Source organism: Mustela nivalis (assembly GCF_964662115.1).
Source record: "Mustela nivalis genome assembly, chromosome: 17".
NCBI classification, from domain to species: domain Eukaryota; kingdom Metazoa; phylum Chordata; class Mammalia; order Carnivora; family Mustelidae; genus Mustela; species Mustela nivalis.
Genome location: NC_139036.1, coordinates 17,844,155 through 17,857,877, shown reverse-complemented (window position 1 = coordinate 17,857,877; position 13,723 = coordinate 17,844,155). Strand labels below are relative to the sequence as shown.

Here is a 13,723-nt window from a genome sequence, read left to right as displayed (position 1 = left end):
CTAGAGAACAATTCAGCATCAAGTACCAAAGGCCTTAAAGAAATACATTCAACTGACCCAGCAATTGCTCTTCTCAGAATTTATCCTAAGAAAACCACCAGATGTGTAAAAATATTTATATAGAAAGACGTTCCTTTATAGCTCTGCAATACCAAGCAATCTGCCAGCATTAGGAGACATTAAATCAAGTACAGTTCCCTGTAATGGAACACTGAGCTAGCTGTAAAAAATCACGGGCTAGTGGAAAATTTAATAACACGAGAAAATGGTCACAATAAATTGTTGAGGGAAAAAACCAGATTACAAAACAATAATTGCAGCATTATCCCAATTTTGTAAAAGAAAAACATATTTTCGGAGGAAAAAGTGTCTGGATGGATATAAGCAAAAATGTTAACAGTGCCTATCATTGGTTATGGGATTTTTTTACTCCTTATGCTTCTCTCTATTTTCCAAGTAAATTACAAAATATAGTACTTTGATAATGAGATAAAAACAACAAATATTATTTTTAAAAAGAAAGAAAAGAGCAGCTTTGTAGAAAACTGCAAAGTGCCATAACCACCAAAATTTTAGCTTCATGCAATAGGAAGGCTCATCTCCCTCCATATCCAGAGCAAGCCTTAATTTTTTTTGTCTGATTTCACTTTTTTACTTGTTTTCCTTGAAAAACTTCCCATGGGATCACATTTCTGATGGGCAAGCATAAAGTAGAAGAAATTAGCTCTGAAAAAGAACTATTAAGCCATTTATTAGTGTATCATTACATCTAGTGAACCTTAATTCTTCAGCATTCACTAATGCTTACAGGAGTCCAGTAAATACTTTATGTGACAACATTACAAAGCAGAGCCTTCATCAGTCCCAGAGCTTCTTGTTCTAAGTCTGATAGTTGCTGGAAAACTAATTCCAAATATTAACACTTGGCCCTGGTAAAGATTCAGAGTAGGGGTACACCATTCAAGTTCATACTCATTCTCTCAATATGCAAGATCACAGATGGGGGGGTAGGGGAGCGGTTCACTCTTGCTTTAGGCCCATATTTATCTCTTAAATGTTATAGAAGAAAGTCTCTCAGGGGTCCTGTTTCAGTTTCTACCATGGAAGCCAGACAGTAAAGGTAGCAGATTGATAAAAGCCACTCTTTCTCATCAAAATCTAACTCAGTGATGCTTAATTTTAAATACTGGCATACCTCATTTTAATGTGCTTTTCAGACATGGTATTATTTCCCCCCACAAATGAAAGGTTTGCGGCACTCCTGTATCGAGCAAGTCTGTCGGCACTGTGTAATGGCATTTGCTTACGTTGCGTGTTACATTTCGTTAATTCCTGCAATACTTCAAGCCATTTATCATTATTGTATTTGTTATGGTGAGCTGGGATGAGTGACAATCACTTGCTGAAAGCTCAGATGGTGGTATTGTTTTTAGCAATAAAGTATTTTTAAATTAAGGTATGTATACATTTAAAAATTTTTTTAATTTATTTTCAGCATAACAGTATTATTTTTTCACCACACCCAGTGCTCCATGCAATCCGTGCCCTCTATAATACCCACCACCTGATACCCCAACCTCCCACCGGCCCCCCCGCCACTTCAAACCCCTCAGGTTGTTTTTCAGAGTCCATAGTCTCTCATGGTTCACCTCCCCTTCCAATTTCTCCCAACTCCCTTCTCCTCTCTAACTCCCCATGTCCTCCATGCTATTTGTTATGCTCCACAAATAAGTGAAACCATATGATAATTGACTCTCTCTGCTTGACTTATTTCACTCAGCATAATCTCTTCCAGTCCCGTCCATGTTGCTACAAAAGTTGGGTATTCATCCTTTCTGATGGAGGCATAATACTCCAGAGTGTATATGGACCGCATTTTCCTTATCTATTCGTCCGTTGAAGGGCATCTTGGTTCTCTCCACAGTTTGGCGACTGTGGCCATTGCTGCTATAAACATTGGGGTACAGATGGCCCTTCTTTTCACTACATCTGTATCTTTGGGATAAATACCCAGGAGTGCAATTGCAAGGTCATAGGGAAGTTCTATTTTTAATTTCTTGAGGAATCTCCACACTGTTCTCCAAAGAGGCTGCACCAACTTGCATTCCCACCAACAGTGTAAGAGCAAAGGAAACAGTCAAAATAAACAAAGAGGCAACCCACGGAATGGGAGAAGATATTTGCAAATGACAGTACAGACAAAAGGTTGATATCCAGGATCTATAATGAACTCCTCAAACTCAACACACACAAAACAATCATATCAAAAAATGGGCAGAAGATATGAACAGACACTTCTCCAATGAAGACATACAAATGGCTATCAGACACATGAAAAAATGTTCATCATCACTAGCCATTAGGGAGATTCAAATCAAAACCACATTGAGATACCACCTCACACCAGTTAGAATGGCCAAAATTAACAAGACAGGAAACAACATGTGTTGGAGGGGATGTGGAGCAAGGTATGTATACATTTTTTTTTAAAGATTTTATTTATCTGATAGACAGAGATCCCACGTAGGCAGACAGGCAGGCAAAGAGAAAGAGGAAGGGAAGCAGGCTCCCTGCCAAGCAGAGAGACCGATGCGTGGCTCAATCCCAGGACTCTGGAATCATGACCCGAGCCGAAGGCAGAGGCTTTAACCCACTGAGCCACCCAGACGCCCCAGGTATGTATACATATTTTGTAGACTTCATGCTATTGCATACTTAACGGACAAGGATATGGTGTAAACAACCCTTAGGTGCACCAGGAAACCAAAAAATTCACTTGACAAGCTTTACTGAGATAGTCTGGAACCAAACTCATTATCTCCTAGGTATCTCTGCCATCTGTTGACAACCTTCCAAATGGAGTTCAAATAGGCTGCAGCAATTGAACTTATTTTCCTTTCAGACTTCTAAGTCATACTGGTTGTAAACTATCACTGTGGCTAGCCAAATATTGAGGTGCTCTCTAAACTGGAACTATCAAACCCACAGCCTCGTTGGTCATCAAATAAAAATGGCACGCAATTCAAAGACAGCTAACAGACACTGGACAAGGCAGAGCCAGGGGTCCAATAAGCCTATAGTGCTACAAGGTATCTGTGGGAATCTGAGAATAGAAGTTTCTGGATGAAACCCAGGACACACAATACAAACTACCTGTTGTCCTGGCACATAACCAACAGCAGAATTTTGCCGGTTTTCTTTCTTTTTAAAAGATTTTATTTATTTATCTGACAGAGAGAGGGAGAGATCACAAGTAGGCAGAGCAGCAGGCGGGGGCGGGGGAGCAGGCTCCCTGCTCAGCAGAGAGCCCGATGTGGGGCTCCTTTTCAGGACCCTGAGATCATGACCTAAGGCGAAGGCAGAGGCTTTAACCCACTGAGCCACCAAGGAGCGCTTGCCGGTTTTCTTTATCAAATTCAATTTACAAATTATAAACAAAGCAACCAGTGGCTACACAATTCAGCAAAAAGCTTAAATACACATTGCTAAATTGTTAACATAGCCCTTTCTGCTGAGCTGGGGGTGACTTACCTTAGAGTACAGCACTGTGGCTCCCACATAATCCTTCTTCTGAAATTTTTTATTTCCTTCTTCTCTGTAGAAAGGAGGAGCATTGGGGTCCTTTCCCACAAGGTAACCGCTAGCGAGACTTTTTAAAAACGTCTCATCCTCAGGCCTTCATGAAGAAATAAACAAAAAAGAGCACACATTTGTTATTTCAAGAGAAGCTCCTAACCATTGAACTTGAAATGGGAGTACCTATAAAACCCTGGGACTCATGAGATTGTGTCATGTAATGTGAATGGGGGAGAGTGACCTTGCCTAAAACAATGGATTCTTTGCTAATAATTTCCTTCTTCTCTACTCCCTTTCTACCTTTAAAAACCTTCCCTTTCCTGTAGCCCTTTGGAGCTCCGCTCTACTTGCCAGATGGGATGCCGCTCAACTTTTTCTTTTCTTTTCTTTTTTTTTTTTTTTTTTAAGATTTACTTATTTGAGAGAGCGCATAGGCAGAGGGAAGACTTAGAGGGAAAGGGAGAAGCAGGTTCCCCTCTGATCAAGGAGCCCGATATAGGGCTTAATCCCAGGACCTTGGGATCACAACCTGAAGGCAGATACTTAACTGAGCCACCCAGGCAACCCAAGACAGTGCTCAATTTATGAATCAATTAATAAAGCCAATTTGATTTTTAAAATTTACTTGGTTGACTTGTATTTAACAAAGGGAATCACACAGCAATTCTTTTTTTTTTTTTAAAGATTTTTATTTATTTATTTGATAGACAGAGATTACAAGTAGGCAGAGAAGCATGCAGAGAGAGAGGAGGAAGCAGGTTCCCTGCTGAGCAGAGAGCTGCTGTGGGGCTCGATCCCAGGACCCTGAGACCATGACCTGAGCTGAAGGCAGAGGCTTTAACCCACTGAGCCACCCAGGTGCCCCAATTCTTTTTTTTTTTTTTTTTTTAAGATTTATTCATTTATTTGAGAGAGAGAGCGAGAGAGAGAGAGCGAGAGAGCGCGCACAAGCAGGGGGAGCAGCCAAGGGAGAGGGAGAAGCAGGCTCTCCAATCAGCAGGGAGCCCGATCCCATGACCCTGGGATCATGACCTGAAGCCAAAATCAACAGTCAGATGCTTAACCAACTAAGTTGCCAGGTGGCCCTAACACAATAATTCCTTGGTACTGTTTTTTCAAGTAATTCTGAAAGTATTTTAGCCTGAAAAGCTAAAAAAAAAAAAGTATACAAATGCTCTATATTATAGTAAAATTAAGAAATTTGATCTAGGGCGCCTGGGTGGCTCAGTGGGTTAAGCCGCTGCCTTTGGCTCAGGTCATGATCTCAGGGTCCTGGGATCGAGTCCCGCATCGGGCTCTCTGCTCAGCGGGGAGCCTGCTTCCTCCTCTCTCTCTCTGCCTGCCTCTCTGCCTACTTGTAATCTCTCTCTGTCAAATAAATAAATAAATAAATCTTTAAAAAAAAAAAAAAAAAAAAAAAAGAAATTTGATCTAATATACACACAAATATACACATATACTGGCAATGGAGACTATACCTTTCTTCCATCAAGGAAAAATACTATAGAAGACCCTAGGTTCTCTCTTTGACTGTAAAGCAATAAAGTAAAATACGCATAACGTGAAAACTAAAAATTCTCTTAAGCAACTCTTGGGTCAAAGAAATCAAAATCAAAACTTAAGAATGTTTAGAAAATGTATTTCAAATTTTTGCTTACAAAGACCTGTAGTAGGGAATAGCTTTTAAATTATGATTCAGGGGCGCCTGGGTGGCTCAGTGGGTTAAGCCACTGCCTTCGGCTCAGGTCATGATCTCAGGGTCCTGGGATCGAGTCCCACATCGGGCTCTCTGCTCGGCAGGGAGCCTGCTTCCTCCTCTCTCTCTCTGCCTGCCTCTCTGCCTACTTGTGATCTCTCTCTGTCAAATAAATAAATAAAATCTTAAAAAAAAATAAAATAAATAAATTATGATTCGGTATGATGCATCTGAGTACGTATATATTGAAATTTCACAAAACGTTACTATGCATGAGTTAATAACAAATACCTTATTAGTATTTAAACACAATATAGAAAAAATCTCAACACAAAAACAAAAATTAAAAAAGATTTAATTTAATTAAAAAATTTAATTTAAAAGGTGCTTGGGGCACCTGCATGGCTCAGTTGGTTAAGCATCCCAACTCTTGATTTCAGCTCAGGTCATGATCTCAGAGTCCTGGATCGAGCCCCATGTTCGGCTTTGTGCTCTGTGCAGAGTCTGCTTGTCCCTCTCCCTCTGCTCCTCCCCACACTGGGGCTCTCTCTTTAAAATAAATAAATAAAATATTTAAAGTGTGCTTGTCTGCTTTAAATAAATTCCAGTCTAAAACACTATGAGGACTATACCCCATGCATATCTGGTGTACCATAAGGCGTGTTCTTTTTTATTTTTGTGTTTAATTAGGTTAACCCCGAAAATCCTAGTTCAAACGAAAAGACTGTGGTGAACTGCAAAACTCTTCTTGCCTAACAATGGATATTCTTTTTTTTTTTTTAAAGATTTTATTTATTTATTTGACAGACAGAGATGACAAGTAGGCAGAGAGGCAGAGAGAGAGAGGAGGAAGCAGGCTCCCTGCTGAGCAGAGAGCCCGATGCGGGACTCGATCCCGGGACCCCGAGATCATGACCTGAGCCGAAGGCAGCGGCTTAACCCACTGAGCCACCCAGGCGCCCAACAATGGATATTCTTTATCCTAATCCAAAATGATGATAAATTCAATATTGTCTAATTGTTCTTCAGGGCAATTAACAACTTAGCTGCAATCATTTTCTTTTCTTTAGGTACCAAGTTAACTCAGTAATTGAAAGTTTTCAAAAGCAACTGGATGTTCTATCCTTTGTTTTTTTTTTTTAAATATTTCAAATTTTCTTCTGGAATAGTACAATAAGAATTCAAGGAAGTGAGATAAAACAATTTTTCTAATTAATCTTTTTATGGTGATAAAATATACATGAAAAAATTTACATTTTAGCCATTTTTAAGTATACAGTTCAGTGGCATTGGGCTCACTCATAATATTGTACAATCATCACTACCATCCATTTCCAGAACTTCGTCACCACTGCAAATTGATACTCTGTACTCATCAAAAGATAACTCCCCACTCCTCCTTCTCCCTAGCCTCTGATAACCTCTATTCTATGTTCTGTCTCTATGAATTTGTTTATTCTAGGTACTTCAGGAAGTGGAATCATACAATATTTACCCTTTTATGCCTGGCTTATTTCACTTAGCATCCTATTCCCAGGATTCATCCCTATTGTAGCATGTATCAGAATTTCATCTTTTATGGATGCAGAATATTCTATTCTATGTACATACCAAATTTTGTTTATCTGTTTATCTGTGGATGGACACTTGGGTTGTTTCCATTTTGGACTATTGTGAAAAATACTGTCATAAACACTGGTGTACAAATATATCTGTGCAAGTTCTGTTTTCAATTCTTTGGGGGTACAAATGTAAAAGCGGGACGGCTGGATCATACAGTAATCCTAGTTTTAATTTTTTTTTAAGATTTTATTTACTTATTTGACAGAAAGCACCAGCTGGGGGAGAGGGAGAGGAAGAAACAAACTCCCTATTGAGCAGGGAGCCCAACAAGGGACTTTAGTCTAGGACCCTGGGATCATGATGTGCACTGAAGTCAGACAATTAACCCACTGAGCCACCCAGGCGCCTAATTTTTATTTCTAAAAAAGTTCTAATTTTTTGAAGAATTACACTGTTCTCCAGAGTGGCTATACCACTTTACATTCCCACCAGCAATGCACAAAGGCTCCAGTTTCTCTACATCCTCACTGACATGTGCTATTTTTTGTTTTGTTTTTTTCCCTAGGAGTCATCCTAATGAATGTGAGGTGTTATTTCATTGTAGTTTTGATTTGCATTTCCCTAGTGACTTTTCATGTGCTTATTGGCCATTTATATATCCTCTTGGGAGAACTACTTGAGTAATTTGTCCATCTTTTAAAGTTTTTTATTTTTTTTAATTTGAGAGAGAATGAGTGAGTGAGAGCATAAGCAGTGGGGAGGGCCAGAGGGAGAGGGAGAAGCAGACTCCCTGCTCAGAAGGGAGCCTGATGTGAGGCTTGATCCCAGGACCCCAGGATCATGACCTGAGCTGGAGGCAGACACTTAACTGACTGAGCCACCCAGGTCCCCTTTTTGTCCATTTTTTAATAGGACATGTTTGTTCTCTTGCTGTTGAGTGTAAGAGCTTGCTATATATTCTAAATATTAATTCTTATCAGATATGTGATATGCCAGTATTTTCTCCCATTCTCTGGAATACTTTTTTTTTTATTTGACAGACAGAGTAGGCAGAGAGGCAGGCAGGGAGAGAGAGGAAGAAGCAGGCTCCCTGCTGAGCAGAGAGCCCGATACGGGGCTCGATCCCAGGACCCCGGGATCATGACCCCTGTGGGATGCTTTTTTAAAAAAAGTCTTTTTATTTTTATTTTTAGTAATCTCTCTGCCTAATGTGGGGCTTGAACTTATGACCCTGACATTAAGAGTCGCATGCTCTATTGATTGAACCAGTCAGGTGCCCCGCCATGGGTTGCCTTTTTACTCTGTTATTATCTTTTTATGCACAAAGTATTTTAATTTTCATTTGTTGTCTATTTTTTCTTTTGTTGTCAGTGTCTCTGGTGTTGTATCCAAGAAAATACTGCCAGCCGGTCATAAGCTTTTGCCTTAGGTTTTCTTCTAAAAGTTAGTTTTAGTGCTGAAGTTTTAAGTCCCTGGGCTATTTTGAGTTAGCTTTTGTATCTGGTATAAGGTAAAGGTCCAACTTCATTCTTTTCATGTGGATTCTAATTAGGGAGCAGACAGAAAGAATCAAGATTCTTCTTCCAGTCTTGCCTTTTCTCTCTAGACACCTATAAAGGGAAAGCCTCTCTTGTCAACCAGCAAAGCATCAAGTCCTAGCCTCAGCACAGGGTACAGAGGATAGTACGTCTGATAATTTTTTTTTTTTCATGACTGACTTTTTTGAAGACTCAGGACAAGAAATGTTCCACACTCTGGTTTTGTGTCACTGCTTCCTCATGATCAGGTTCAGATTAAACAATTCTTGTCAAGGATATTAGTACATAGACGAATCTGTATATTTCCTATTGCTTCAAGTCAGGAGACATATAATATCAAGTAGTCCCCACTGATGATGCTAAGTTTGGCTGCCTGCTTAAAGTGGTGATTGTGGATCTCTCCAATGTAAAGATACCTTTCCCTTGGAACTTAGTAAGTAATCTGAGGGTCATACTTTTAAACCATGTGAATAACCTGTTCCAATGGTCTTTCTTCTAATGGTTTGAACATCCATCGATGACCACTGCCGCAATCAGTTATTATCCTGGGTTATAAAATGGTGATTTTCTAGTTCTATCATTATTTCTAAATTTATTAATTGGCTTTCTGTAAGACAAATGTTTCCTCCTTTCTTTCTTTTACTTATTTATGTCTTTCAGTATCGCCATAGACTTAAAATAATTCAATGTTAGAAACTATTTTTAGGGGTGCCTGGGTGGCTTAGAGGGTTAAGCCTCTGCCTTTGGCTCAGCTTATGATCCCAGGGTCCTGGGATCGAGCCCCACATCGGGCTCTCTGCTCAGCAGGGAGCCTGCTTCCCCCTCTCTCTCTGCCTGCTTCTCTGCCTACTTGTGATCTCTCTCTCTGTCAAATAAATAAATAAAATCTTAAAAGAAAAAAAAAGAAACTTTTTATAATACATTTTGATGCTCCATTTGTTCTAAATTTGGCCAGTGGGAACCTCTTCAGGTTGTCCCTTATGTTCTCTTTATATACAAATCCATTAGTCTTTTAATGCTTCCTTGCTTTCTGGTACAACAAGGTATGCCAGCTGAATCAGTATAAAATCAAAATAAACAGTGTGAATAATGAGTCTGTTTAGGATTTCCCAGGCAGTGAGATATTATTAATTGTGGGGGAGGGTCATTGTCCTCAAAAGGACAATACTGATAAAAGTTACCTATCTTGGGAAAACATTCCTCAAAGACTAAGCCAGCAAGAAAGAAAAGTATATGCCTGGGTTTAAACTTTAAAGGCCCAATTCATACTTTTATTTAATGGACATTCATACAGAGTGTAAGTTTAAATGTTTTGGTCATTTCAGATTATGATTGAATAGTTTTACAAACAAGTCTTCAGAGCTACCTTGTTCTAAGTAAAGCAGTTTGGGAATGAAGCAGTGACAGATACATAGAAAAAATTAAAATGGAGGCAATTATTAACTACAGGGAAAACAAGAATTGTACAAGAAGAGAAATGTAATTCAAAGTCTATGGTTCATATGAGTAGTATTTACATAGACATTTGTTTAACCAACATTATATTCTATTGATTATATTACATTAAAAGCTATAATATAGTTACGATGATGAGGCAAAAACAAAGTATATACATGTGATTTGGAGTTAAGAGAGCAAAATTTGACATCTATAGCTAAAAGTTCAAAAAACAGCAGTATTAGTATACTGTTTAGAAATATGAAATTAAATACCCAAGAAAACAATTAAAGCAGCATCCTCTGGGAAATGGGAATGGGGAAGAATGAGACAAAGGGTTGCTGTTTTTATAAGTTGTGAATTACTATTTGACTTCTTGGGCTATATGTGTATTATTCCGATAAAAATTTCAACTAAAAATGGAAAATATGGGGCACCTGGGTGGCTCAGTCATTAAGCATCTGCCTTTGGCTCAGGTCGTGATCCCAGGGTCCTGGGATGGAGCCTCACATTGGGCTCCCTGCTGGGCAGGAAGCCTGCTTTCCCACTCCCCCTGCTTGTGTTCCTTCTCTCACTGTGTCTACAGCAAATAAAAAAATAAAATCTTTTAAAAAATAAAGGAAAATGTTTCCATTAATTAATTAATTTTAAAAAGATTTTATTTGTTAGATCAAGAAGGAGAGTGAGCACAAGCAGGGGGCGTGGCAGGCAGAGGGAGAAATGGGCTCCCCACTGAGCAGGGAGCACGATGTTGGACTTGATCCCAGGACCCTAGGATAATAACCTGAGCCAAAAGCTCAGTGGCTTAAGTAACCAAGCCACTCAGGCATCCTGGAAAAAAACAAAATAACCTAGTCTACACATTTTTACAGGATATTTCCACTAGTCTTTAAGAATCAAATGATCCCTGCATTATATGAACTATTTCAGAGCATAGAAAACAATGGGAAGCTCTTCAGTTCATGCTAGAAAGCCACCATAACCCAGATACCAAGAGTTGACAAAGCATGGGCACATGCACATACATGCACACACACAAGAATATGAAAGCTAATATAATTAATGAACACAGATATAAAATTAAAAGTATCAGAAAATTGAATCAAGCCATGTTAAAAGAAAGATGGATAATAGAGTTTATCTCCAGAACAGTTCAATTTCAGTACATATACAAACGTAAGTCCTATAGTAACAAATCAAAGGAGAAAAGGAAAATGACTGTTTCATCCAAAATATATTAAAAAATAGTATTTGATAAAATTTAATACCTATTTATGATACAATATAGGCAACTTCCCTTAAACTGAAAACGGGTATGCACTATAAACCTATGGCAAATGTCCTAACTGGCTGTTACTATTCAATATTGCACTGGAGGTCTAACTAATGCTATGATAATTAAAAGATAAAATAAGGGATAAAATATTAGAAAAGAGGGTTATTCTTTGTAGATACAGCTATTTACATAAAAATTCCAAGTGAATTGGCATAAAAACAATAAAATATGTGAAAATACAGTTAGTGGGCCAGTTATAAGATGAGAAAAAATTCCTAGCTTTTATTTATACCACCAATTATCAGTTAGAAAATGTAATTGGGGGAGAAAATGTCTTATTCACAATAATAAAAACTTACAATAAGTAAGAATAAATCTAAGAGGGAAAGTATAAGACTCATACAAAGAAAACAATAAAACTTAAGGAACTTAAGGCTATAAAAGACGCCTTAAACAAATGGCAAGACATACCCTTTACTTGGATGAGGAAATTTAACATTGTAAAGATGTCGAGTCTCCTTAACTGTATCTATAAATCCAACATAATCCCCAACAAAAACCCAGTATTGTTTTTTTGAAGAACATATTTACTTGACAGAGAGAGAGCACAAGTAGGCAGAGCAGTAGGCAGTGGAAGAGGCAGAAGCAGGTTCTCCACCGAGCAGGGAGCCTGATGCGGGGCTTGATCCCAGGACCCTGGGATCATAACCTGAACCAAAGGCAGATGCTTAACTGACTGAGCCACCCAAGTGCCCCCCAAACCCAGTATTTTTTACGGATCCTGACAAGCCAACAAAAGTTACAAGGGGGAAATGTACAGAAAATACCCAAGATATTCTTGAAAAAGAATGAGTATACATGTGTGTGGGAACTTGGCCTAAGAGAAGCCATGTCTATACCAGACTTCCATGCTTTTGCGTGCTCCTTCCTTCTACTTCTGATAATAAAATCTCAGGGAGAAAACCATTTCTTGTGGCTGAAAAGGGACTACCCCAATGTGGCAAAGGGGTTGAGCACGTGCTAATAGGCCTGGACAATCAGAAAGGCCCCAAACCTTTGTTTGAAAGGATTCACTGGCAGTCAAAATCAGGTTGATTGGAGTCCAATCCAGACCTATTCTGCCCAAACTCTCAGGAAAGATGGCCTCTTTTCTTGTGGTTCAGGTTGTGCTCAAGCCTACCAATGTTTATTATGCCCATCAGGTGTAGAGTTTGTCTGAGAGATGAAGAGATAAAGTCTGATGCCATCCAAGGCCACGGATTAAAATCTGCCTTTGGATATCCTAGTTTCATAGTGTGCACATTTCCTAAATGAGCTAGGTTTCTGTCCCTTGAAACTGACAGAATTCTAATATGATACTATAAAGTCACAGTAAAAACCCTTTAGTTTTGGCATAGAAATGGAGTCTAGGGCGCCTGGGTGGCTCAGTGGGTTAAAGCCTCTGCCTTCCGGCTCAGGTCATGATCTCAGGATCCTGGGATCGAGCCCCACATTGGGCTCTCTGCTCAGCAGGGAGCCTGCTTCCTCCTCTCTCTCTCTGCCTGCCTCTCTGCCTACTTGTGATCTCTGTCTGTCAAATAAATAAATAAAATCTTAAAAAAAAAAAAAGTATTTTTATAATCTTGGAGTAGACCATCCTAAGCAAGAGACCTAACTCAAAAGCCATAAAAAATGAGATAAACCTATATAAAAATGAAAGCAAACACAATTTATATACAATGCAAAAACACTGCAAGTAAAACAAAGAGAAATAGGAGACTAGGAGAAAAATTAGTCACATATATAGCAAAGAATTATATGGCCAGAGTTTTAAAGATCTCCTATAAATTCATAAAAGACAGACAACCCGGTAGAAAAATGGGCAAAGTACACAAACGAACAGCTTATAGAAGGAATATAGAAGGGCTGTGATGTTAGAAATGATGCATTCCTTCACTAGTAATCAGAAAAATGCAAAACAAAACAAAATGAAACAAAACAAGTACTAGACATTTTTATCCTGAAGTTTGGCAAAATTAAAATCAAAGACTTGCTTTCTAGTGTCCTCAAGGATTATACAGAAGTGATTTTCATACATTGTTCATGGTAAACTGGTGAAGTCTTTTTGGAGAACAATTTGTCAGTATTTATTAAATTTTAAAATACTCATAACAAGTGATTGCAACCATACCTCTTCTAAGAATCTGTCTTAAATTCTTAAATACATATACAAAAACATATAAAAAAAAGTTGTCCGGATGCCTTTGTGGCTCAGTTGGTTAAGCATCTGCCTTTGGCTCAGGTCATGATCCCAGGGTCCTTGGGTCAGGTCCTGCATCAGGCTCCTAGAACACCAGGGAGCGTGCTTCTCCCTCTGCCTGCCTCTTTCCTTGCTTGTGTGCACACACTCTCTCTGACATATGAATAAATAAAATATAAAAAAAAAAAAATAGCTGTTCACTGTCACATTGTGTGTAACAGTAAAAATACAAGTGGAAATAACATAATTGCCCCTTGGGGCGCCTGGGTGGCTCAGTGGGTTAAGCCTCTGCCTTCGCCTCAAGTCATGATCTCAGGGTTCTCTGGTCAGTGGGAAGCCTGCTTCCCTCTCTCTCTCTCTGTCTGCCTCTCTGCCTACATGTAATCTCTGTCAAATAA

The 13,723-nt window shown here is 38.9% G+C and overlaps 1 protein-coding gene across 2 annotated transcripts in view; it reads right to left on the bottom strand.

Moving 5' to 3' along the window:
* SMYD4 (SET and MYND domain containing 4) overlaps positions 1 to 13,723 on the bottom strand; it is a 52,124-nt gene that overhangs the window by 28,438 nt on the left and 9,963 nt on the right. For both annotated transcript variants that reach the window (XM_082707072.1, XM_082707071.1), the window contains exon 3: positions 3,532 to 3,676. In XM_082707072.1, coding sequence (XP_082563198.1) covers positions 3,532 to 3,676 — 145 coding nt within the window. The remainder of the gene's footprint in view (positions 1 to 3,531; positions 3,677 to 13,723) is intronic.